General features: G+C 41.0%; 3 protein-coding genes and 1 pseudogene across 3 annotated transcripts; 1 reads left to right on the top strand and 3 right to left on the bottom strand.

Annotated features, from left to right (window-relative positions):
- The first annotated feature begins 189 nt into the window (after positions 1–189).
- Positions 190–9,821, top strand: LOC145907956 (fatty acid synthase-like). The gene is made up of 33 exons (XM_082995103.1): positions 190–1,460; positions 1,523–1,675; positions 1,728–1,901; positions 1,956–2,163; positions 2,223–2,356; positions 2,411–2,508; positions 2,565–2,772; positions 2,832–3,035; positions 3,087–3,266; positions 3,322–3,705; positions 3,765–3,994; positions 4,046–4,264; positions 4,315–4,594; positions 4,649–4,840; positions 4,891–5,127; positions 5,180–5,354; positions 5,415–5,737; positions 5,788–6,162; positions 6,220–6,392; positions 6,445–6,612; positions 6,665–6,777; positions 6,834–6,978; positions 7,056–7,227; positions 7,281–7,431; positions 7,487–7,785; positions 7,880–8,002; positions 8,058–8,214; positions 8,271–8,369; positions 8,420–8,541; positions 8,590–8,830; positions 8,891–9,152; positions 9,272–9,403; positions 9,469–9,821. The coding sequence occupies exons 1-33, from the start codon at positions 1,334–1,336 to the stop codon at positions 9,706–9,708; spliced, it is 6,498 nt and encodes a 2,165-aa protein (XP_082851229.1). The 5' UTR covers positions 190–1,333; the 3' UTR covers positions 9,709–9,821.
- On the bottom strand, positions 9,740–12,265 carry LOC145907957 (cytochrome P450 4F6-like). The gene is made up of 12 exons (XM_082995104.1): positions 12,105–12,265; positions 11,954–12,041; positions 11,745–11,901; positions 11,640–11,693; positions 11,361–11,488; positions 11,150–11,277; positions 10,992–11,099; positions 10,787–10,925; positions 10,540–10,730; positions 10,359–10,489; positions 10,162–10,309; positions 9,740–9,982 (listed from the first exon to the last, which is right to left on the bottom strand). The coding sequence occupies exons 1-12, from the start codon at positions 12,227–12,229 to the stop codon at positions 9,808–9,810; spliced, it is 1,572 nt and encodes a 523-aa protein (XP_082851230.1). The 5' UTR covers positions 12,230–12,265; the 3' UTR covers positions 9,740–9,807.
- Positions 12,266–13,758: 1,493 nt separating this feature from the next.
- Positions 13,759–19,683, bottom strand: LOC145908255 (uncharacterized). Its single transcript, XM_082995496.1, is given in 17 exon segments — positions 13,759–14,075; positions 14,146–14,286; positions 14,339–14,471; positions 15,446–15,528; positions 15,629–15,766; positions 15,817–15,950; positions 16,006–16,808; positions 16,872–16,949; positions 17,384–17,524; positions 17,686–17,861; positions 17,922–18,051; positions 18,137–18,266; positions 18,422–18,588; positions 18,716–18,802; positions 18,865–18,993; positions 19,120–19,262; positions 19,669–19,683. Coding segments are annotated over 16 exon segments (2,736 nt in total). The 5' UTR covers positions 19,193–19,262; positions 19,669–19,683; the 3' UTR covers positions 13,759–13,882.
- Positions 19,684–24,417: 4,734 nt separating this feature from the next.
- On the bottom strand, positions 24,418–25,548 carry LOC145908814 (uncharacterized; annotated as a pseudogene).
- Between the last annotated feature and the right edge of the window lie 900 nt (positions 25,549–26,448).

Below are 26,448 nucleotides of genomic sequence, written 5' to 3' on the forward strand. Positions count from 1 at the left end.
AGTCACACGAAACTGAAAAGCAGAAGTTAAAGGAATATGCCATCGAGTGTTCAAGTTTATTTGTATTCGGGCATCTGTGTAAGAACGGCAAACGTGCAGTTTGTGCATTACCCGAACTATTACCTGTCAAAAATTTATAACGCCGGGCCAGAAACAATAAACTCCTGTATTAGCAGCTTGGGCTTCTGGCAGAATCTTTAATCGTTTCCGTGTCTGCATTCGTGTTGGTACGAAGTAAGTGAAGAATGAACCACCAGAAGCACAGATTGCGAGCAGAAGGCAAGCGCTTGAGTGGGCTTCAAAGAATGTTAAGAGTTTAAAGCATAGGAAGATACGAATACGCACAGACTAATACACGACTGTTTATGAAGTGAGCCGCGGCTCATAAAGTTGTTAAACCTAGTGCGCCTTTAATATCGAGTACATTATTTAACGTCAAGCCGGTATTTTGTCTGCGCTCTGTGTTTTAAGGAAATTCACTTTTACCAATATGTTTTATGGTTGCCAGCGTATCTGACAATTTTAACCGACAGATTTGTTAACAATTATTGCTTTAGGGAAACTAAGTTTGCCTTTAACATTAACGTGCGGCTTACAATCGAGTAAATACGGTAGTTGGAATAGAAATCACCGGACCATTTTTAATAAACCAACTGCCGGATGAAGGGCGAACATAAGAAATATTTGTTGAAATTTTTTTGGGACCTTGCAACGTCGTCCATTGGGAAGTGGAGTCGTTAGTGTACCTAAGTTTTGTTTAATAACAATTTGCAATCTATGTGCAAAAAAGCCATAATAATATTGGTAAGCTGCAATACCAATTTTCAATCTTTCAAATAACCTCTGAAAAACCTCTCGCATTTTGGTAGTGATTGAAACGCTGCAAATTTCGGTAGCGGCGAGCGCACTTGCCAGGAAATGCCTGGTTTAGTTTTGAAGTCGTCCGGAACACCGAAGCCGGAAAAGAAATGCAGACGCGCTACGGTTGACTGCTCAACAAGAGTTTAGGTTTATGCTGACGGACGAGGATAGGTGCTGAAGCGAAACGACAATATTGTAATCATCGCACTGAAGTTAAACAATGTTAACCGGGTCATCCAGACAGCACAATAACGTAACGACAGTTAAACATCAAAATATAACTTATCTGGATAAGTAGGTTAAACCATCAGCAAGCTTTGGTAAATTCTAAAAATCTTTGCACAGCTAAGGGAAATACTGCAAGCGCAGGGCGTTGGTTGAGGCGGTTGTGTGACGTCAGTGCAAATATTAGCATACACAGCAAGGTTTTACCTCCAATGTCTCAAATCTGTTCCACGGTTAGTGATAAAAAATGTCGGAAGTTGTAATTAGTGGCATTTCCGGGAGATTTCCTGAATCAGGTGACGTCACCCAGTTGTGGGAAAATCTCGTAGAAGGCGTCGACATGGTAACCAATGACGAGCGAAGATGGCGTTCAGGTAATGTGACGTCACACAATGTTGTGTTTGTTTGATCCATTGTTACGTCGCTCGCTTTTAAGGGTTGATGGGGTTGCCGCTTCGTAACGGGAAGTTGCTGGAGTTGGACAAATTCGACGCCTCTTTCTTTGAAGTTCATCATAAACAAGCGAACAGCATGGATCCAATGATACGAATCTTACTGGAAGTTACAAACGAGGCAATCATTAACGCAGGTACATAGAGTCAATACAACGAACATTCCAAGTACTAAACTGTGTGTTGAAGGTTTGAATCCGTCCAAACTTGCCGGAACCAGAACAGGGGTATGGATCGGCGCCAGTGGTTCCGAAACCAACGAGGCTATGACATCAGACCCACAAAACATGGAGGGATACGTCATAACCGGATGCTCACTTTCAATGTTCGCGAATAGAATAAGTTTCTTCTACGATTTCAAAGGTGGGAAAATTACGATTGAAATATCCTGTTGGTTGCAACCAATTTATCCCGCAGGCCCGAGCATGACCATCGATACCGCGTGCTCATCCAGTTTAATGGCCCTTCATCTTGCACAACAATCAATAAAAAATGGTGATTGTGACGCAGCAATCGTGGGGGGGGCGCAGCTGGTTTTGAAACCTCAAACCTCGTTACAGTTCAATAAACTTCACATGTTGTCACCAGATGGCGCATGTAAGGCCTTTGACGAAAGTGCCAACGGGTGAGACGGTGAATTGAATCCATGACCTCCGGTCTTTGTACAAGTCAATGAATTTTTAGATATGTCCGATCCGAAGCAGTTGCAGCAATTTACATCTGTAAAAAAGAAGACGCACGACGAGTTTATTGTGACGTCATACATTCCAAAACCTCTTCCGATGGAAAAAAGGATGAGGGTATTACATACCCTGCAGGTAATTGGGGTTTTAATGTAATATTCGCACACGCCTTGTGACATCATAATTCAGGAGCACAACAAAAGAAACTTCTAGAAGAAACTTACAATGAGTGTGGGATAAATCCCTGTGACGTTTTATACGTCGAAGCTCACGGAACAGGAACAGCGGTATTGTGACGTCACTGCTATTGTTTGTTCGCGCTACACAAAAGTCATTCTATTAGGCAGGAGATCCCGAAGAAGTTGGTGCTTTGGATGACGTCATGTGCAAGGAGAGAAGGAAACCACTTTTGATAGGTTCAATTAAATCGAATATGGGACACAGTGAACCTGCAAGTGGTCTTTGTGGCGTCATAAAGTGTTGTTTGGCCGCCACTAAAAGACAAATCCCCGCTAATTTGCATATACGCAATTTAAAGAAGAGTATAAATGGTACGATTGTGACGCATGATTTAATGTCATGACGAAACAATGAAATCATTATTTCTCAGCATTGAAGGAAGGTCGCATTCAACCGGTTGTGAAACTGATGCGTTTGCCGAATGAAAGTTTCATAATGGGAGTGAATTCATTCGGGTTTGGAGGTTCGAACGTTCACGTGATACTGCGAGCCAATCACGAGTTACCTATTCAACCACGTGACGACAATCAAACCATCTGTCTTTTGACTTCAAGGACCGAGTCAGGAATTAAAGGTTACCTGAGGTCACGCTTAAACGACGATTTCCTTATCAATATTTTTGCAGATGAAGTTAAGGACCCTCCGACGTACGCGGCTGCCTTTCTCAACGGCATGAGTGACGTCCCCATATTACGTCATCCATACCGAGGTTACGTCATCGATATGGGCAATGATGGCGCGATGACTGATGAACAGGATTGGAAAAAGGTTAAAATACGCAGAGAAGTGTGGTTCGTTTGCTCAGGTCAGAGTCAAACTTTGTTAATCCCTCACCCCCCTTTAATCCTACTTTCTTGTAGGAATGGGATCACAGTGGATCGGGATGGGGGTGGATTTACTCAAAATCCCGACCTTCTCAAACTCGATCACAAACTGCACGAAAGCTCTACGTGACTACGCTGCTGGTATCGATGTGGCGGAAATGTTAATTCAAGCTGATGAAGAAGCTTACAAGGACATCATCAACGCATTCGTTGCTTTGGTGGCGGTTCAGATTGGCTTGATAGACATTCTGTCGTCACTTGAGGTTCATTGTGACGGAATAATTGGTCATTCCGTGGGTGAGCTGGCCTGTTCTTACGCCGATGGAAGTTTAAACTTGGAGCAAACAATCCAAGCCGCTTACTTAAGGGGAAAATGTGTCAAACAAGCCGATCTACCTCGCGGCAAGATGGCCGCTGTAGGTATGTGTTACGTCATCAAATCCCGTGATGTCATATAGCATGACGTATGGTGTTGGTAGGTCTCACTTGGGAAGAATGCGAGGACCAATGTCCTCCTAATGTTACTCCGGCGTGTCATAATGCTCATGATTCCGTCACAATCACCGGCGATGAAAATGAAGTTGTGGCCTTTGTTGCGTCACTGAAGGAAAGAGAGATATTCGCGCGGGAAGTTGACACGGGGGGGATCGCGTTCCATTCCAAACATATGGAGGGTATTTACCCACAATTCCGCGCTGAACTAGAAAAGGTCAGAGTTTTTACTGAAAACACGAACGTCACTTACATTATTTCGTCACAGATAATTCCAGAACCAAAGCAGCGATCGAACAAATGGCGGTCGACGTCATCACAGCGAAGCATGTTCAAAGCATGCGATGACACATCCAGCTTGATTCTAGAATCATCCGCTGAATATCACGCGAACAATCTTCGAAGCCCCGTTTACTTCTATGACGAAATAAAGGAAGTCAAGGAGGACGCGATCGTCATAGAAATCGCCCCGCACTGCTTGATGGCGGTAAGATGTTTGTTGTTCCGGTTACCATAACAACATGTGCGATTGTTCAGCCCGTTCTTAAACGTTCCTTCAAGTCGGGCGTTGTGATTGGTTTGTGCGAGAAACAGAAGGACGGGTTGAGGACATTGCTGAGCGCGATCGGAAATCTTCATTGTAACGGAGCAAACTTGAAAGTAAACAACCTGTTCGGTCACGCATCGCCACCACTACAGTCATGTGACAAGTTCTTAAGTCACGTGGACTGGGATCATGACCAATCATGGTTCGTCCCGTCGCCATATCAATTCTCAAGTTCTGGCGGGAAACCCACAGACGCTCTTTTCAAAATTGGTGAGAGTTAATTTGTAACAGAGGGGTCCGAATCAATGTGAGAATTACTTCTAGACACGTCACCAAACTCAGATGATCGCTACTTGTGTGATCACGTGATAGACGGCCGTCCGATCCTGCCTGCAACAGTTCTCTTGCGCCTCGCGTGGCAGACTTTTGCCAACTACCTAGAAATTCCACTTGACGATATTTCTCTACAGTTCGATGACGTCACCATACACGACGCAACATTTCTCAGTCAAAAAGGTAATGACATCACAATAAACGTCATCCGTATGTAATATTGTCTCCGACAGAGCTACAGCTGCACGTCCAGTTCAATCCCAGTATCCAAGCTTTCACAGTCGCCCACGAGGAAAGACTTCTGGCCAGCGGAAGAGTAAAGCAAATGGAAGGGGAGATACCCCAAGTAGATAACACCACATGTAAACCTGGAAGGAAACTGAGCAGAAAAGAGATTTACCGGAAGTTGAGATTGTGCGGTTATCAATACGGACCAGAATTCAAACTCCTTTGGGATGCTGGGCAGGATGGTGCGGGTGTTTGTGGCAAATTGTGGTCTAAATTTATTTTTAAGTTATTTAGGCAAGTTTGGTCGCATAAAGTTTAACGGGAACTACACCACGTTTATGGATGCCGTCCTTCAATTCACCTTGATTAAGTCACGTGACAACCAGATTCGTCTCCCGACCCGAATTCGACAAATCAGGTTTCGACCTTTTCAACCTGATCAAGTTGACTTGCCTGTCGACGTCACAAGGTGATAAAACGGCATTTCCGGTTATTTGTAGAATATTTTAATTTACTTTAAACTCGACAGGGAGGGAACCCGGACTTTGGCCGGAGGTCACATGGAGGTCACAGAGTTGCACGTGACACTAACGACCCAACGTAACCTCAGTATTCGACCCAATGTAAAAGTCAAAAAGTTCTTTCCATACTTCTGTCAAATCAATGATAGTGACGTCACTAATTATGCTGACGTCATCTTTTCCTGCGTTAAATCTCATCCGGAGTTTTCCAAGATATCCTCTCTTTCTGTGCCAGAACACTATGTCGTCGGTAATTCCAACAACAAAGAGTCCTCGTTAAAACACAGGACACCAAATCTTATCCAAGTCTTGAATGACGTCACCTCCAATGGTAATATCAGATGACGTATTTTAAAAGTTTTGCAAATTTTTGTTTTGTAGATTCCAAATTTTCTCAACATATCGGAGAAAATTTGTTTACTGAATGGCCGAGTAATTACTGTTTGTGGAACGAAGAGATTATGACGTCGACAATAGGAATTGCTGTTTCAGAACTCATGTTTGACGTAAAACTTGGCGCATATTTTGAAAAACAATCGAACAACGAACGAAGTAAGAAAGAAAATTATGAACAACGAAAGTTTCAAATTCCATTCACAGATTTTATGGAAACTGCCGAAAAATATCTTGGATCTATTCCAAACTGTAAGTATGAATACCAAAATATTTCCCCAACTAAAAAAATAAGTTGGGGTGGGGCGCTACCTAGTGACGGCGACTGCAACCTCATCATTGCAAACGACATTTTTGCCGCAGGTATTTATTGGTTTTCTCGTCAAAGATTTCTTGAATGAAAACAAACTTGTCCACTAGGGGTCGTAAGAGGGCGCTATATTGTTCAAAAGTTTGTGGAAAATCTTTGCGGGGGGGGATCGTTCGTCATGCTACATCACACATGTAAAGGAAATGTTATTCAAGATGTCTGTGACGAAATAATGAAAACATGCGACTCGAATTACGTCACAAGCAGTCTTACTGTTGAACAGGTTATTCCCAAAACGGTAAATACCCGCATTTGTTACCAATCTACAAAAACAGGTGACGTCAGAGTTGAAAAGGAAGAACTTTCGGCTTGTTTCACACAAACAACAAAAAGATTGCGGAAGCAATTTACTTTTGTTTCGTCTTGATCGTGATTATGACGTCACAAAGAGTGTAACAGTTGAAGTGTCATTAGAGAAGTTGGACTGGGTTGATCAACTGAAGGTTTGTGTTGAGTTCTATCGGGCGCCACAATTACAACACTCTTTATGTCTAGGATGCTCTGTTAACAACAGATTATGACGTAATTCTAATTGGGCGGGAAAATTTGAACGGAGTTGATGAATTTGCGTCAAGTTTACGGCGGGAAATCGGTTCCAACAGGGTCAGGTAAAACCACGTGGCTATCTCACTATATGTGACGTCACAATTGACTGTTGTCGCAGATCGGTAAGCAATTGTAGCCTCGACGCAGCCTGCGCCCTTCCCGACGCCTTAAACGAGGTGTTAGAGCGACACCTTGTGGCTAACGTGTACCAGAATGGAAAATGGGGAAGTTTTCAACACGTGACCAGCACGAAGCCAGAACAAGTATTAAGTCCATGAAACTTAAAATTACGTAACAACAACTTTGACCTCTAACAATCACTCGACCTTGAACTTTCTAGGTCGCATCCGATCGAAGTTTCCTGCTTCCCGTAACCATAGGCGACCTGACGTCACTCACCTGGTTTAGCCTCCCACCATCAAGCAAACAAGAATACAAAACCGTCTTTGCCGCTCTTAACTTTCGTGACGTCATGCTTGCGTCAGGACAGCTCCCCCCTCAAGCCATACCAGGTGCGTGACGTCATTATCGTGTGCGATGTTAAGATAATTGGTTGTTGTTAAAGCTCAAGCGGAAAAATACCGAACTCTTCTTGGATTGGAATTCAGTGGATTTGATCACGTGGGAAGAAAAATAATGGGGATCGTTCCGGGTGAGGGATTTTCAACTCACGTGATCCAGGATGTACAATTCACGTGGCAAGTTCCTGACCAATGGTAAGCGAGCTTATCACGTGTAATTATCTGCACAGTTGATAACACTTTCACTCAGGACTTTAGCGGAGGCAGCTACGGTTCCAGTGGTTTACAGCACGGCCTACTACGCCCTGGTTGTCCGAGGTCGACTGAGACCCGGGGAATCCATACTTGTACATTGTGGGGCTGGGGGGGTTGGACAGGCTGCGATCACCCTGGCGCTGGCGAGGGGATGCACCGTTTACACAACTGTTTCCAGTGACGAAAAAAAACAATTTCTTAAACGAAGATTTCCTCAACTCGACGATGAAAGTTTTGCCCAATCACGAGACGCCACGTTTGAGCGGGATATTTTGAACAGGACCAATGGAAAAGGTCAATTTACGCTGAAATACAATTATTTTGCCGTTGGCTTGAATGTAAATTAGTTAAATGCATCGAGTAAGATCTTTATGGCAGTCTGTTCCAGGTGTGGATCTGGTCCTCAACAGTTTATCCGGGGAAAAGCTTTTATCGAGTGTGCGTTGCCTTGCCAACCATGGAAGATTCCTTGAAATCGGAAAGTTCGACTTGGTTAAAAATAACAAGCTTGGTAAATGAACCGCCTCGTCGATAAAACCGCATGATCTAAAACCCAATCATTGCAGGTTTGTCCATTTTCCTTAAAAATATTTCATTTCACGGAATTCTGCTTGATTCATTACTTGGTGACGTCACCGAGCAGTGGCTGCAAGTGAGAGAACTGGTTCAGAAGGGAATAGAAAAAGGGGAAGTCAAACCTCTGTCGCATCGGATATTTCAAAAGTTCGTTAAGTTTAACCGAATAAATGAAGAATACACTTTAAAATTACGTAACATAGAAATGACGTGGAATCAGCATTCCGACTCATGACGCAAGGAATTCACATTGGAAAAGTAATTGTTGACGTCACAAGCAAGGCAGATCACGTGACCAACAGGTTGGTGTTAAGCTTGAATTTGTTCGAATAAATTGCGTGAACTCCCACAGAATATCCTTTGAACCTGACCTGTGTTACGTCATAACCGGAGGTCTCGGCGGTTTTGGAATGGAGCTTTGTGATTGGATTGTAAGAAGAGGCGCGAAAAAAATCATTATTACGTCACGTTCAGGTAAATGCCTTCTGTCTAAACTTTTTGGATTAAAAAGTTGTGTGTTAGGATTGAGAACGGGTTACCAAGAGCATTACGTCACCGGGTGGGAGGGAAAAGGAGTGTCTGTATCCATTAGCAACAGTGACGTCAGCACACCGGAGGGCGCGTCAGCTTTGCTAGATGAGAGGACGGGAGGAGTTTTTCATCTTGCAATGGTCATGGAAGACAGAATGTTCGAAAAGCAGACAAAGGAATCTTTCGAGAAGGTTTTCCGGCCTAAGTGTGACGGAATAATCAACCTCGACAAGTTAACCCAGCAACAATTTTCACTGTGACGTTTTATTAATTTTGTTGTTTTTTTCTTCAGATATTCCAGAATAAAATCCCCCAATCTGAAATATTTTGTTGCGTTTTCGAGTGTGGCAAGCTTCAATGGAACGAAAGGACAATCCAACTACATTTTGGCCAATTCTGTGATGGAACAGTTATGTCGCCGACGTCACAATGACCAACTTCCAGCTGTCGCGATCGAGTGGGGTGCGGTCGGTGACGTAGGTATCGCAGCGGAGAGATTCGGTGATTCCCCCGTTGCGGGAACACTTCCTCAGCCGATATCATCTTGTCTCAAGGTGAGAGGTGGTTGGTTGTCATGACGACCCCCGGTGTTAGCCCCACGTCACTGAATTGTTACACGTATATTATTATTTCGGCTTTAGTTAAGCGGGGTAACTATTAGAAAAATATTTAGAGTCTGGACGAACTCTTGTCATTGGGCCAACCTGTGGTTGCTTGTTACGTCATACATAAAAAAACAACGAAACGCGAACTTCAGAAAAATTCTTCTCCCGTTCCGGCTGTTGCGAGGATCCTGGGAATCCCCGTAAGTTGAATCGAAGCAGAATGTCACAAAACTCTTTTCCGTTTAAAACGAGTTGATGACGACAGGACTTAACGAAAGTGGATGGTGACGTGAAGCTGGGGAGACTCGGCGCGGATTCACTGATGACGTCAGAAGTTAAACAACTACTGGCGCGTGACTACGGAATTGTCAAAGAAACGTACCAAATACGTGACGTCACGTTTGCCGAACTGAAAACCTATAAACTGACGTCACAACAAAAATTCCCTGATGGCAGAAAGTTCCAGCGCTTGCGTTCGTCATCATCGATGGAAGCAAAGAAGTGAATGGGTGTGAATATTTCAACATATTAATCAGTTTCGCTTGATTTGTGTTTAATTATTTTAACAACAAGAATGAACATGAATACTCAGAGACAAAATACATTAAACATAATCTCTTCGTTGTATGTTAAGATATAATCCTCCACGGGCCCTGTAAATTATCTCATGACAATGCACAATCTCTCTGCTGCCATCTGGTGTGAGTTTAAACTTCCTCAAGATTTGAGCAAGAATTATTTTTACTTCATTCATGGCGAAGTGTTGCCCGATGCAATTTCTGCAATGTAAACGAAATGTTTTCCAATCATAGAACTTGGGTACATTTGGACATTTAGATCATTCTATTTCTTTAGTTTAGGAAATCAAAATGTCGAAAATTCCATTTTAATTTTGACAGTTAAAAAATGTAGTTGTATAAATATGACTGGAGATTCTGCAACAACACAAGGTGGATACCTTGGTCCAGATGAAAATGGTATGAAAGCGTGGTGGTTTTGATTTGCTGCTCGTTCAACCGTGAACCTGTCAGGGTTAAATTTCTGAGGATCTTTCCAAAACTGTGGATTTCTATGGAGTCCGATAATTGAAATTTGAACAGTTGTCCCTGTTAAGTAGTTTTTAAATAATGATCAACATGGTGGTGATGTCGCCACCTTTTAATATTTTTCTTCCTTTAAATCTAATATCCTTGTTAAGTTTTCGTAGGATGAGAGGTACGGGTGGAAACAATCTTAAACTTTCTTTAATACATCGAGTCAGATACGGGAAACGAGAAAGATCTGACCTGTGACAAAATGTTGGCCATTCATAATTTTCTTCACATATTTTTTTTACCATCTGATATTTTCGATCTCTCCCAAAACTACGTTGATTTCATTGTAACAAAATTCCTGGTGTTTTGGGTTTTTTGCAAGACAGTAAAGTGTCCATGTGATGGCACTAGCAGTGGTGTCATGACCTTCAAATAGGAAAGTGTCAACCTCAGCCCTAATCTCTTCGCTGGTCAAACCCTTGCCATCAGAATCCTGAGAACAGGTTTATTCACTTCAAAATGAATAAGATTAAAAACTCTCAAATCAACCTTAGCCTGCAACAGGATGTCAAGGAAATCAAGATATTCTTTACTGCCACCCGAAGGACATTGTTTGCGATTAAAAATCATTCCTTCTGAAATTTCATGAACAATGTCACAAGCTTGTTTGAAAGCTTTTCCATCTTTTCTGAAAAATAATTCTGCAGCTTCAATTTTTTCATTTAATTATTTAGGTGTTGTACACGTTGCATACGTGGAGTAATAATAAAACGGAAATCTCATCAACAAGTTTCTGCTTCGTCCACGTGATGTTAACAGCTCAGACAGCTTGTAGATTGAGGATATGTATCTGTCTTCATTTCTAAGCAACAAACTTTATGCAAAACATGCACTTCAACATAGAAACCTTACCCATCCTGGCAATCGGATTTGTAACTCATCAAACACATCAGAATCGTGTCGAGCGTCAGCAAACTTGATTGTTTGAATATTTCTGCATTGTAAACTTTGCCATTTCTTGTCTGTTCCATTAATTTCATCTAACAAAAACATTACTAGACATAGGAAAGAATATTTGAAATATTAAACGTCATCCATAAATATTGGGTTTTTATAATCTCACCACCAAAGTCTTTGAACACTTGTTCATGATCTTAACATAAGGTTTCAATATTTCAAAGTGAAATGCAGACGTCAGTAGTTTTCGATGACGGTACCACTCCCAGTCATTGAGAACCAATAAACCTCTACCTGAAAACAGAGGATTTTTTCAAACCGTTTGTTATGTTTATAAGATAGAGGGCGGTATCTCAAGCCAGTAAATAAAATATACTTCGGAACATTTTGAATAAATATTTAAGGATTGACTTTACTTCAAAACAGAGTTGAAATGATCACCCACCAAGCCAAGGGATAAGAGATTTGTATGAAGATCCAGCTTTTGGTGTCTCCCAAGCTATGAACACAGAAGATTAAATATTACAAAACACAAAACAATGATTTTTACCTGTCGCAGTGAGTACTTGTTTGACGATTGTCGGATCGTAGAGCATAAGAATTGCCCGAAATGGACCAGGGTATATTGTAAAACCACCATCAAACTTTTTCTCTTGTTCAGTAAAATATGATATAAATCTCTTGGGCTCCTTATTTCCTTTGGTGACCTGAATAAGAAACAGTTCACATTTATAAGCAAGGTATATACAAGCAACTGACCATGCCCAGATGACCCCAGAACCAATGACAATCTGGACCCTTCCATTCATCACGAAGATTTTTTCTGATCTTGAAAAACTTTGAAAGTCTGTTTATGAAAAAAAACATGTTATAAGTGAAGAGATTCTCAGGAGCAACAACAATATCAAACCTTCTTAAAACTTTAAGACCAAAGTAAAGCAGAAATACGACGAAAACCGTCCACAAACTAATTGAACAGTAATACACTACACCATCCAACGGACTCTCTTCAGTGATCTTCAATTTTTCATCCATTGTTAACAAACTTTGTAACAAACTGTTTGACCTACAGCAACAGCACAAAAGGCAGTTTCATTGTAAATTGCATGACTCAGCGTTATACTTGACCCAATCATCCAAAATACGGTTATTGTATTTACACCAATTGTTTTTGCTCAACAAATTATGAATTTAAAACAGCCTTCATGTCCAAATTAATCGTTCACTTGTAAGTTTAGAAAATAGTTTTGCCGAATGCTGTAGTCGCCACAGTTTTTTTTGAGCAACACAGGGATTTGAACCCACGATATCCTGGCCACGAATCCCGATCAGGTTTTTTTCTTGGTTTACGGGTCGGGCGCTTGGGTCGTTAATAACGTTGTTCGGAGGTTAAATAAAAATTTACAGGAACAATTGAATTTACACAAAATATAAACCAGTGTGTTTTCGTATACTTGGCGCAGACCGTTTCCTTTTCCACACAATAAACTGGTTAATTTTCTGTTAGTTTTTGGCAGCTTTGTATCTATGTTGAAACATATGTGGGGAATTTTTCCAGAACAAAATACCAAGCAGCCTGTCACGTTTACGTAACTTTGGACATTTACACATATCATGAACATTGGTCACAAATAGCCAAATTACGTCATTAAAGTTCGGGACCTCTCAAATTCGGATTGTACTGCGGTAAATAGGGATGCGCATTTGTTGGTGACCTCATCTCTTAATTTATGGTAGAATTATGTATTTTCCACATCTCTCAAGCCATTCGCACGCAATGTTCGTTGTTTTGTTTGATGGACATGTGGTCATTAACCGACCAGTCTTTGTGCTCGCACGCAATCTCTACGCGAACTGTTCAGTCAATGTTTGCAGAAGTTTCGCTTCTCACGTAATTGTTGTAATGCATCACTTGTTCTGGTTTGGTTTTCAAGTAATTGTTTTGTGAAGAGAATGGGCTGCTGTCCATCAGATAACATAATATAGCTTTTGTCACGGTAATTTTGAACCGACTTTTATCGTAGTATATATATATGTGCATGCTTCCTCGACTAGTTAGTCACAGTCTCTGACTCAGTCCAACTCGGTCTACGTCTAATCAACTATGCTGTGCTTGTAATCAGTTTACTAACCAATATAATCGCGTATCCTTGATCTAAAAAATGTCAAAGTAACTTTATATCAGGTTTGCAATTGAAATCAGGTCAGGAATCACAAAAGGTAGAACTCACGTGTGGCCTTATGTCGAATAGGATTTCTTTTTCTATGGTTAACTAATAGTGTTAATACCCAGCGTTAAGTTAACAGCATTTGGCATACAAGTCACAGTTCCTTAGTAATGTTTCAGTGCAAAATAAATTTTTGGTGGCCACAATAAACTAGAGATGAAAACCAGCAATTGGGGGGTCTCCGACTGGTGCAACAACCCCCTCTAGTGACCCCGGTGCCCTCTCCCTCTTCTCATGTCGTATCACAGAGGTTAGCAGATTAAATCGCAGCCGTGACCAAATGCGATGGAGTTTAATTGTCGATAATTTACGTGAATAAACCAAAACACACAGGGTTGACTAAAAACCACCGCTCTAAAATTAAAATCGTAAAAAAAACAATCCTGTATTTTCAGAAAACCTCCAATAGAATCAACCGCCAAAAACAACTGAAAACTAAGCAACGCAACATTTTCTTATTTCACAAGAAGTTTCCGAGTTGTAAATGTAGAGTTTGTCTTCCTCTGTCCCGGTGCCAACACAAGATGTCGCTCTTCCCATCACCGTTTGCGTCAAAAACAATCATTTGGTCGTTGAGTCCCAGGCAGAAATTGGATGTAAAGTCGTAACCTGAATGATATTGTCCGCTCCTTTGTAGCTTCACACCGATCTTACTGCAACATACGATCATGTTCTGATATGATTGTAATCAATGAACGTCACAATGAAGCATTGTTGCGTCACCTTCCATCTTCGCACAAAACGTCCTCGTAACCATCACCATCAAAATCTGCAGAAACTTTCCTGGACTTTCCGCAATCTTGAGTCGAGGCTTCAAACTCAGAACCAAGAGTTAATCCTTGGTAGGAATTAAATGCAACATTCCTAAAGAAATTTTAAATTGAGAAAATTGGTTCGACGCCGAATTACAACGTACAAGTTTCCACCGTCAGCGGATCCACACATAACGTCAGTAACTGAGTCACCATTGAAATCTCCGAATAGGAAATTGTTTTTTTGTGAAGTTGGACAGATTTCCGGGGCAACCACTTTCGTTTCACTGAAGAAAGCTGAAAACAGGCAGAATTATATCAGAATCTACAAACAATCAGAATTATATCAGAATCTACAAACAAGCAGAATTATATCAGAATCTACAAACAAACAGAATTATATCAGAATCTACAAACAAGCAGAATTATATCAGAATCTACAAACAAGCAGAATTATATCAGAATCTACAAACAAGCAGAATTATATCAGAATCTACAAACAAGCAGAATTATATTAGAATCTACAAACAAGCAGAATTATATCAGAATCTACAAACAAACAGAATTATATCAGAATCTACAAACAAACAGAATTACATCAGAATCTACGAACAAACAGAATTATATCAGAATCTACAAACAAACAGAATTATATTAGAATCTACGAACAAACAGAATTATATTAGAATCTACAAACAAACAGAATTATATCAGAATCTACCAACAAACAGAATTACATCAGAATCTACAAACAAGCAGAATTATATTAGAATCTACAAACAAGCAGAATTACATCAGAATCTACAAACAATCAGAATTATATCAGAATCTACAAACAAGCAGAATTATATCAGAATCTACAAACAAACAGAATTATATCAGAATCTACAAACAATCAGAATTATATCAGAATCTACAAACAAGCAGAATTACATCAGAATCTACAAACAAACAGAATTATATCAGAATCTACAAACAAACAGAATTATATCAGAATCTACAAACAAACAGAATTATATCAGAATCTACAAACAAGCAGAATTATATCAGAATCTACAAACAAGCAGAATTATATCAGAATCTACAAACAAACAGAATTATATCAGAATCTACAAACAAACAGAATTATATCAGAATCTACCCAGGACGCGAATATCTTGACGACCTAAGGAGTAGCCACATGGTGGCGTAACTCCACTAAATTGCGGTCGAGTATATCAAGAAATGTAAAAAGATAGGTGTGACGTAACACAAATATGCAATAAACTAACCCGGGGACTCTGTGACGTCATCAAATGATGCGTCATTTCCGTAACAGTAAGTACATCTCCGAGTATAACGGCTCGAATAAGAACTTCCTTCAAAAAAATCATATTTAACAACACTGCTTCACATTCAAACATCAAAACCTTGCAATAAAAAGCTCAAAATTCAATTCATAATAGAAAAAAAACATTTTGGTAGTTTAGAAAAAAGAAAATTAATTGAAGGAAGAATAAAATCCATCACCTGGGCATGAATTTGATCCACAAACAACAGTTGTGTAAGTTTTTCCTCTTCCACATCGACCATATGATAAACATGTCCGGATTCTTCGTGAAACATTCAGTAAATATTAAATAAAAACACATTGAAGCCGTACTTGAACTGATATCCTCCCCCACAAGTTCGAGAACACCTTCCATGGATAGTCCACTGAGACCAGGATGTTGATGAGGTTGGACAAGGTCTTACTGAAGGACAAGTCTGAGTCTGGGTAGACTGGCCTGGGCAACTCTACACAAAATCACTTTGCTACAGCTCTACACTAACAACTGTTAGCTTCACTAACCCTTCCACCACATGTTCTGTATCTTCTTTTTGTTCCAGCAGAAGATCCACAAGTTTTCCAACATGAACTCCACTGACCCCATGAACCCCAAGTACCAGTTGAAGTATACCGTGACCCCAAGTAGCCTGTAGATCCTGTGTAACCTGTGGTTCCCTTATATCTATAACTGTATGAACCAGTTGACCCTGTGTAACCTGTTGACCCCGTGTAACCTGTTGACCCTGTGTAACCAGTTGACCCTGTGTAACCTGTTGACCCCGTGTAACCAGTTGACCCTGTGTAACCTGTTGACCCTGTGTAACCTGTTGACCCTGTGTAACCAGTTGACCCTGTGTAACCTGTTGACCCAGTGTAACCAGTTGACCCAGTGTAACCAGTTGACCCTGTGTAACCTGTAGTCCCTTTATATCTATAATTGTATGAACCAGTTGACCCAGTGTAACCTGTGGTTCCTTTATTGTATGACCCAGTGTAACCTGTTGTCCCTTTATATCTATAATTGTATGAACCAGTTGACCCAGTGTAACCAGTCGACCCTGTGTAACCTGTGGTTCCTTTATTGTATGACCCAGTGTAACCTGTTGTCCCTTTATTTCTGTAACTGTATGATCCAGTGTAACCTGTTGTCCCTTTATTTCTGTAACTGTATGACCCTGTGGAACCAGTTGACCCCCCTGTGGAACCAGTTAAGCCCCATGTGGAACCAGTTGACCCCCCTGTAGACCCAGTTGACCCCCCTGTAGACCCAGTTGACCCCCCTGTTGACCCAGTAGACCCCCCTGTTGATCCACCACCCCCAGCACCTGCAAAGATATTTGATATCAGATATCAAATGTGTTTAATGTCCATCAATATTTTAATCGCACCTGAACATTTGTACAATTTGTTAAGCTTGGCCAAATCAGAATCTTTAAATCCTTGTCGCTGGGCCCGTGTTGGTTTGTCTGAATGAATATTACCATTAAGTGCAACTGAATTTTCGCAAACAAAAAGAAAATACAATTCATTTTAAGCTGTTTATAACAATATCTGAAAAAGAAATGTAACAAAGAAGAACATAATATTTCTATATGATTTTGTGAAGTTTTAATATCCACATGTAACTTCACAGACTTTAATGAAAGTCAATTGATGGCAAAGTCATACAAGTCCGAAAGATCAAATTATTTTGTATCCTTAAAAGCTATTTTGAACAGTGGTGTAATTAAATAAGAGCAAGTGTTAAGTTCAAATTATAATTTAGATTGAGTAGTAAACACTAATTGTCAATATTTAACTCTTGAAATTATCAATGTTTATGTAGAACATATTTGTATTGCTAGTTTTGCAACATACAATATACCGAGCACAAACTGCATAAGTTTGTCGAACTACGTACTTGTAATCTTATCGCTGATAGTTGGTTGGCGATTTGATGAAAATGAATAACCTCCATAGTGTAGCACAGACTGCATATTGTATTGAACACCAAGATCAACAGCTTTTCCCTGGCCTATCTTTTTGAAATTGTGCTCTTTGCCTACAAAACTTGATTGCTTTAAACATATTCTAATATCAGAATACTTAATACTGTCTGAGGAAACAATTTATTTTGTTCCTTAAAAAATAAAAAAAAAGTTTTGTTGCAAAATAATATCATTGGCGGTATCAACAAGTAAACAGTAACAAACAGGTAAATACCTTTTTTAACATTTTGAAAGTTAATGGTCACATAGTCATCTCTATTTGGGCTGGTATGTTCATGTTTAAACCCTGACAAATGGAGGAACTCATGAATAACGACACCTTTATTTTTGCACAAAGGGCTTAGCCAGACTGATTGAGGTGTTTCAAAATCGGCGAATCCAACGAATGATCTGACAACAATACAATATGATGTTAACAGTCCTTTCATAGCAAAATTGCCTTAAACTTACGCGCAGCCTCGTGTACGATCAATTTTGATATAATGACCACTTCCCCCTCCAGTACGCTCAACAAAATCAAAACAAGATTTTGAAGCAAAATCTGCTGCTGCTTGTTTAATAGCAGATTTTATTTCAGAACCTGAAAATAGGTGTAAACCAAATGAATAAATTAATCCAAAAAAGTTTTCCTAGAACAAAAATGTCACTACATATACAATACTTACTTGCAGTCGATGGGTCATATTCAATTTTAACTCTTCCATTTGATCCCTTGGGCCACAGCTGCGTCCCCTGTGCAGTGTTGCTTGAAAACAGTGAAAACTGGTTGTCTGGTTCATCTACCAATTCATACTCCTTAATACAAAGTGTTTATGTTCAACTTCATGTTTAAACTGTAACTGTCATTGAATTTAAATCCCAAAAGTTGTCTAGAAAGATAAATAAAGGACATGTAGCACGGTTCAGCATTAAATAATAATTATATTGAAGGGGCAACTAGTTGGACATACTACTAGCATCAAAGGTATAGAATCCTCGCTAAATTGAACATCTCCCTCGAATTGACCATTCTGTGCACAATCACAACTTTGTGGGCAGAAACCATCATCGCCAGTGCTGTATCCAAATGGACATGGGAGTGGACACAGACCAATGTCAAAAGTGCATTCGAACTTCTCTGAATCAACAATGAACTCAACATTATTAAAGTCAATCATTACTAGTACATGATGTTATGACAAAAACACACCAGTGTTTCATGTAAGGGATAACAAAGACTACGCAAACCAAAAAAGACTTTTTACCTCGACAAAAATTGGCCTCAAATGATGTTAAATTGTCGTAATTTCCTTTGGAATACTCTTCGCATTCATCAAACCCTTCAACATCACCTAAAATAAAAAATTTTTGGTTATTATTTTGTTCTACACAAACAAAACCACACACAACCAACCTGTGCTCCCGGTAGAAACCAGTAGAAATACAGCAGTGGCTCCTCCAGCAACTAAACATATTCCAACAATTGCTGCAACTATTTTTGGAAGATTCGAACGTTTCTTGGGAGGTTTTCGCCGGTTATGGTCTAACAAACAAGTATAAGACCAATAATTCAAAGCTAAATAGCCTAATAAATTTGCAAATCCTAGTTACACCAGGAATTGCAACACTGATAATTTGTTTTTAAGTAAATTTATAATTTAAACCTTACGTGGTGATGTTCCACGACCAGACAAATCCTTTTTTCTTTGGTGCTGCTTTTGTCTTTGAACTCGTTTATCCATTTCAATTTAATCCAAATATTCGCCTCAAACCACAGATTAATCCACAGGCAAGCAATCGACGTCTTTGGCACTAAAAATTTTTTTCTCCAACAGCAAAAAACTTTTGGCAGGACGACATTTTCGCGCCAAATCATCACCCGATGTAAAATAAAAACTTCATTTAATCAGGGCCAGCATTTATACATTCATTGCAGATGCATTAAAAAACAACCAAAACCGGTTTATTGTCAAAGACGTTGCAAATGTCTAACAATAACGAGTGTAGTGAACACAGCGAATATTAATATGAAATAGGCTATGTAACATTGGAATTGTTTATATTCGTAACCTATTTCCTACGTACATAAGGACAACACACGATTATATTCGTAAAAGCACTTGTCAAAATAGCATTAAGATGTTAGATTTTCTTTTACCGAATAAAATTTACGAAATAACGATGTTAGCGACCTTTGAGATTTCCTTAGATTTCCTACCTTCCCAAACTTCGCCGAAATCATCCATGGTTTAGGGTTTTTTTAGCAAAAATAAAAAAAGAATATATTTATTGTTTTATTTTCAACACAAAATAAACTTTTGCAACGTATATTTATTTCACAAGAAGTTTCCGAGTTGTAAATGTAGAGTTTGTCTTCCCCTGTCCCGATGCCAACACAAGATGTCGCTCTTCCCGTCACCGTTTGCGTCAAAACAAACATTTGGTCGTTCCCATGTCATTATAGGCGGAGATTTTAACTTAGTATTGAACGACAATCTCGACAACTCGGGTACCGATAACATGCTAACCGGAATGCGAAGAAAAAGTTAGAGCAATATACAACTCTAGGATACTTCCAAGATATATTTCGACAAAAAAATCCGAATCTACAGAAATACTCGAGATTTCAGAAAAATCCATACGCCGCCTCACGATTTCTTTTTGTTAAACAAACAACTCACTTCAAATGTTACAAATGCCGATATCGACCCGGGAATATTGTCAGACCATTGTATATGATAACGCTACAATTTAATACCAACCCTCCGTCCCGCGGAAGAGGATACTGGAAGCTTAATGTATCCCTGCTCGATGATACCAACTATAGAGAGAAAATAGTTCAAGTAGTCACCAACTTCGAAAGCGAAAATCCACCAAATGATACAAATCCACATACAAGGTGGGACACACTAAAAGCCGTGATTAGGGGGGAAACAATTCGTCACGCCTCAAACGCTAAAAGAAACAGATTAGCAACCCTACATGAATTCGAAAACCGGATTAAAAGAACGCAAGATACTTTGGCTGAAAAGGGGGAAGACGAACGTTTACTAACCGAGTTAGCGCAACTTTAAGACAAATTAAACGAATTTCTTGTTCGCCAAACTAAAAGCGCAATCGTCAGAAGCAGAGCACGTTGGGCCGAAGACGGGGAAAAAATACTAAACTTAGAGAAACGGCACAACCAAAAGAAAACCATCGATAAATTAAGGTCGGACAATGGGATCATAACAGACCAGAAGCTTATCTTGTCTGATCTTGTTAATTTTTACGAAGAGCTGTACAAGCAAAACGCGAACAATCTGGATATTAATGCCACCGCTCGTAAATTAGCAAACCTTCATCTACCAAAATTAACAAATGAACAAGCCATCGAATTAGATGCAGAAATTACGGAAAAAAAAAGTTTTACACGGAGCTTATGCAAATGGCAAAAAATAAATCTCCCGGATTAGATGGTTTTCCTGCAGAATTTTATTTAACCTTGTCGCGTCTGACCCTAGACTGTTTTTCTTGGGCGACGCTGTCGGGTTAGTTTAATTGGCGTGTTTTGAAACTGGCTTTACTGCTGCAGAATAAGCTGTTGACAGTCTGCTCACTTTTTTAATAATGATGATTCCGTTACCACTGTACAGTATCTCACACATCACAATCAACTATGACGTCACAATACAACGTAACTTGATGTGTAACCACGTAATTTGTGACATCACCCCCTATTTAAGAGAAAACATCGTTTTTCGAGAACCAACACAAAACAAATTACGAAACACAAAGAAACACCACACAGCGATTTATGTACAGAAGCCGTACAACTTTTACCAACGTTGTTGTTACGACCTACTAAGAAAATCGGCACCAACATTCTCCGAACCCTTAATATACTCAAAGCGAATGCGATAACTCTGCAAATACATCGTCCAGCGCATCACACGGTCATTGTCATATTTTGCTGAGGATAAATACTTCAGGGAATGGTGATCCGTTTGCAACACGAACTCGCACCCGTAAAGGTAAATCCTGTACCTTTTAACTGCCCATATGATTGCAAGGCACTCCTTCTCAATAGTCGAATATGCCGCCTCCGCGGGAGACAACTTCCTACTTGCGTAGCTCACGGGGTAAAGTCTTCCGTCATGTTGTTGCAGTAGAACACATCCTATTCCGGTTTGGGACGCATTCGCAGAACAAACTCTCTGTGAACATCAGGCAAGCGCAATATCGGCTGACTTGTCAACATGCACTTTAAGGTTCCAAACGCACGTTCCTGTGCATCACCCCAAACAACTTCGTTCGGCTGTCCTTTCTTCGTTAAGTCCGTTAACGGTGACGCAATAGCCGCGTAGTTGGGGATAAAATCTCTGTAGTAACCTGTAAGACCAATAAATGAGCGAACTTCCTTCTTCGTCCCCGGCCGTTTTGCTCCTTTGATTTTCTCAACATTTCGGTCGTTTAATCCAAGACTGCCATCACACACACTGTGCCCCAAGAACTCGACAGTATGAGTCCCCACTACACACTTTGACGGCTTAATGGTGACACCTTTTTGTTTTAAGCGGCCGAACAGTGCTTTTAGCGAGACAAGGTGATCCTCCCACGTTTCCGTGTGTAGCAGTATATCATCGATGTAACAATCAACGTAGTCAAGGCCCCGAAGCAACATCCGCATTGCTCTCATGAACGTTGCCCCCGAGTTTACCATACCGAACGGCATTTTAAGAAACTCGTACGTACCTCCGCTGGTGACAAACGCCGTTTTGGGGACGTCTTCGGCTGCTACTGGCACCTGCCAGTATCCTTTGGAAAGGTCAATCTTCGTAAAATATTTACTTCTAGAAAGCTTCTGAAAAATCTCTTCCGCCGTGGGCATCGGCTGTGGATCGAATATCGACAGCTTGCTTAACTTGCGATAATCGATACAAATTCTGTTGGTCCCATCCCTTTTCTTCACGATGACCACCGGCGAAGCATAAGCGGAACGCGAACAGTCGCATCATTTCCTCAATGTCCTTTTCGAGCTCCTGTCGCATGTGGTAAGGCACGGGATAAGCCTTAGAGCGCACAGGATGGTCGTCAGTCAACTCAATTCGATGCTCAATGAACTCCACACTTCCTGGATCGTCGCTAAACACAGATCCGTTCTGTCGGACGAGTTGTTCCGCTTGCTTGCATTGCGCCTCGTCAAGTTGTTCTCCATAGGTCACCTGGTCCGAACCACTTGCAACGAGAGCGGTCGCACATGAATGGGAATCCTGTCCGCACCTTTCTTCCTCAGCTGGGCCTTCCTTACCCGAGACATGTCTCTGTACTGTTTTAACAAATTTATGTGGAACTTCTTTGTCTTTCCATTAATGTCAAGCACGTAGTCGTTGGTACCAAATCTTTCGAGAACGGTAAATGGACCTTTCCAGTGCATTAACAGTTTGTTGTGGTCGGTTGGGAGCAATAGAAGAACTTTATCGCCTTCTTTAAATCTCCGCGGTTTGGTTTTCCTGTCAAAGTACTGTTTGTACCGACTGTGTGATTTTGACAGTTCTTCTTTGGCTAACTGCAAGGTGTTTGCGATCCGATTCCTTAAGTCGACCACGTACTGATAGCTCGACTTAATATCGGACGGCGTGTCGGGGTTTGTCCATATCTCCCTCATGATTGCCATTGGACCCCGAACCGTTCTTCCATAGAGTAACTCGAATGGGGAAAACCCCGTCGCCTCCTGTGGTACTTCGCGGTAGGCGAAAAGCAGTGGATTAATGTAACGGTTCCACTGTTTTGGCTGATCGCAACAAAGCCTTTTCAACATCCGTTTCAAGGTACCATTGAATTTTTCAACCAGACCATTACACATTGGGTGGTATGGGGTCGTAGCCAAGTGTTTGACCATGAGGAGTCGTTCTACCTCTTTCATGCTCTCAGATACAAACTGTGTACCGAGGTCGCTAAGAACCTCATCAGGTATGCCAAGACGACTATACATGTCTACAAGTGCTTCGGCGACGGACTCCGTTGTAATTGATTTCAACGCTACGGCTTCGGGATATCTGGTCGCATAATCCACTAACGTGAGTATGTATCGATGTCCATCGTCGCTTACTGGGTGAATTGGACCAATAATATCCACCGCGACTCTCCTGAAGGGCGTGTCTATCAATGGCGTCGCTTGCAGGGGTGCTTTCATGGCACTCCCCTTGTTCACAGTTCTCTGACAAATGTCACATGACTTACAATACCTCCTTACGTCACCGGCAATTCCAGGCCAATAAAAGTTAGTAGTGATCTTATTATACGCATCCATGAACCCGAGCTGGGGGCTCGTCCGGGATCACTTATTTTTTTGGCGTTAGTTTATCGAACTGAAGTCTTTGTGCAAATGCGAAATGGACAGGCTGGCGGAGTTGGGAAAGCAAATGGGGCTTATTGCCGGTGACGTAAGGAGGTATTGTAAGTCATGTGACATTTGTCAGAGAACTGTAAACAAGGGGAGTGACACACAGTTTCCACCTGCTTCTTGCAAAAAACGCACATGTTGCTATCTATTTTCCCAAAAGAATGTAATAGCTTGTTGGTTGTAACGGCATTGAGATTTAATTTAATTTGGAAGCTTCTTAATTTGGTTTCTATGGTTGATTTGTAGACATGCTTATAAACAAGGGGCCATGGGGTATCTTCCCCTAACCTTTTGTCCCAGATATCTTGTGCTTTTGGTTTATGAGAGGCTTTATGTTTCAGAAGGGAATATATGTCTTTTGTTTAGTTCCGGGCATGCAACGTCTGAATTATGGTATTGACATGGGAATTGTGCGGTGGGACACACTCCATATCCCACTCTGGGGGAAATTTCAAGACATGCTTAATAAATTCCACGAAATCCTGATTATTTGGCGTTAAGCCGTAATTTTTTGCAATCGTATTATATGCAAGATTCTCTCCATTTGTGTTAAGTATGTCTATTTGAAATAAAATTCCCGCTTTAATACATGCATCCATGAACCCTGGTTTTGCGTGGTGCAAGCGTAACAGATCCTTGCCTTTCGACGATATCCTTGGGGTCGACAAACCTTTTATTTACCAGCACACCGGTGCATCCAGTGTCACGCAAAACCATAACAGGGTGCTTTCCCACAAAATCTTTTGTGATTGGCAGAGACGCTGCTTTCGCCTCCATAGCCAAAGACCCTAAAACATTTGTTGGCCGCGAAGTACAGTTCTTAGCAAAGTGACCTGTCTTGTCACATATGAAACACCGTCTAGGCGTTCTGCTATCAACTTGCTTACGCGGACAGTCCTTTACCGTGTGACCTTGGCGTTTGCAATGCGTGCAGAAATCACGCATGTCTCGATCGCCCTCTCGCATAAAGTTTTTGTCATCATTGGACATTTCTTTTCCGTGTGCAGACAAAAAGTGCTCCGCTAAGGCCGTTAAATCATCCAGGGACTTGGGCGCCTGCTCTTTAAGATAAGTCGCTGTTTCCTTGGAACAAGCTTTAAGAAACTGTTCTTTGACAAACAACTGCCTGGCACTTTCCCATTCAGTTGTATGGTTTTAACTTTTCACCCACTTGTCAAGGTAGCCTCCAAGACGAACGACAAACTGTACAGGGCTTTCTCCAGACTCTGGTTTTGACTCGCGAAACTTGACCCGATAACCCTCCTCGGTTAGATCGTAACGAAGCAAAAGTGCCCGTTTAAGTTGATCGTAATCCACGGCGTCTTGATCGGACAATCTCGAGTATACCTCCAGCGCCCTTCCGGTTAGCAACGCACTCAGCGAGGTCGCCCACTCTGATTTGTCCCACTTGCTGTTAGCCGCAAACCGTTCAAAGCGCAATAAATAACTATCGAGCTCGTCTTTTCCATCAACAAACAAAGGCAACTTTGGTGTTTTCGTCCGACTTGCAGCAACGTCCAGACCACCGTTTCTGGTTTGGGCAAGTTGCAATTCAAGTCGTTTTAATTCCAGTTCAGCCTCTATTCGACGTTGTTCTTCTTCACGCGCCAGACGTCGTTCTTCACGCTCAAGCGCTTGCTGTTCGTTGATAAACTTGATTAACGTCTCTCCAGTAAGCCCCATTTGCTTTCCCAACTCCGCCAGCCTGTCCATTTTGCATTTGCACAAAGACTTCAGTTCGATAAACTAACGCCAAAAAAATAAGTGATCCCGGACGAGCCCCCAGATGTCGCGTCTGACCCTAGACTGTTTTTCTTGGGCGACGCTGTCGGGTTAGTTTAATTGGCGTGTTTTTGAAACTGGCTTTACTGCTGCAGAATAAGCTGTTGACAGTCTGCTCACTTTTTTAATAATGATTCCGTTACCACTGTACAGTATCTCACACATCACAATCAACTATGACGTCACAATACAACGTAACTTGATGTGTAACCACGTAATTTGTGACAAACCTTTTGGAGTAACTTAAAAAACATGTTTATGGCAGCTTGGAAATATACAACGGCAACTGGAGCGCTCTCTAACACGCAAGCGCAGGGGGTGGTAACATTAATACCAAAACCTGGAAAAGACTCTCTCCTACCGGCAAGTTACAGGCCGATAACACTACTGAACGTAGATTATAAAATTGCCTCCAAAGTCACAAACACGCGATTAAAATCGGTTTTGAACCAACTAATTTCTCCCTGTCAAAACGGTTTTATACCCGGTAGAAATATAGGTACGTACATTCGCCTTTTGTTCAACGTAATCGATTTCGCAGATTTTCGTAATATCCCTGGTGCGATACGGTCCTTGGACATATACAAGGCATTTGATGCCATAAGCTGGGACTTCATCTACGAAGTGCTTAAAATATTTGGGTTTGGCAATAAAATTTTATCCTGGATCAAATGCCTTCACAGGAAACCGACCGGTATTTTAGTAAACAACAACCACTTGTCGCCGGAGTTCGCAATTAAACGTGGAGTAGGAGATTCACTTTCTCTTTTTGTTTTATGCATAGAATGTCTTGCGAGCGCACTTAAAAACGCCAACTTTCAAGGCATTCCA

Source organism: Ascidia mentula, chromosome 7 (assembly GCF_947561715.1).
Source record: "Ascidia mentula chromosome 7, kaAscMent1.1, whole genome shotgun sequence".
In the NCBI taxonomy this organism is placed as follows: Eukaryota; Metazoa; Chordata; class Ascidiacea; order Phlebobranchia; family Ascidiidae; genus Ascidia; species Ascidia mentula.

Bases quoted from the DNA above. Each gene is read 5' to 3' on its own strand.
- LOC145907957 (XM_082995104.1), bottom strand. From the start codon at position 12,229: ATGGATGAAAAATTGAAGATCACTGAAGAGAGTCCGTTGGATGGTGTA. The intron at 12,042-12,104 runs GTTTGATATTGT...TTTCATAAACAG, and splicing joins GGTCTTAAAGTTTTAAGAAG to ACTTTCAAAGTTTTTCAAGA. The intron at 11,902-11,953 runs GTCAGTTGCTTG...TTTCTTATTCAG, and splicing joins TCTGGGGTCATCTGGGCATG to GTCACCAAAGGAAATAAGGA.
- LOC145907956 (XM_082995103.1), top strand. From the start codon at position 1,334: ATGTCGGAAGTTGTAATTAGTGGCATTTCCGGGAGATTTCCTGAATCA. The intron at 1,461-1,522 runs GTAATGTGACGT...CTCGCTTTTAAG, and splicing joins CGAGCGAAGATGGCGTTCAG to GGTTGATGGGGTTGCCGCTT. The intron at 2,773-2,831 runs GTACGATTGTGA...ATTATTTCTCAG, and splicing joins TTTAAAGAAGAGTATAAATG to CATTGAAGGAAGGTCGCATT.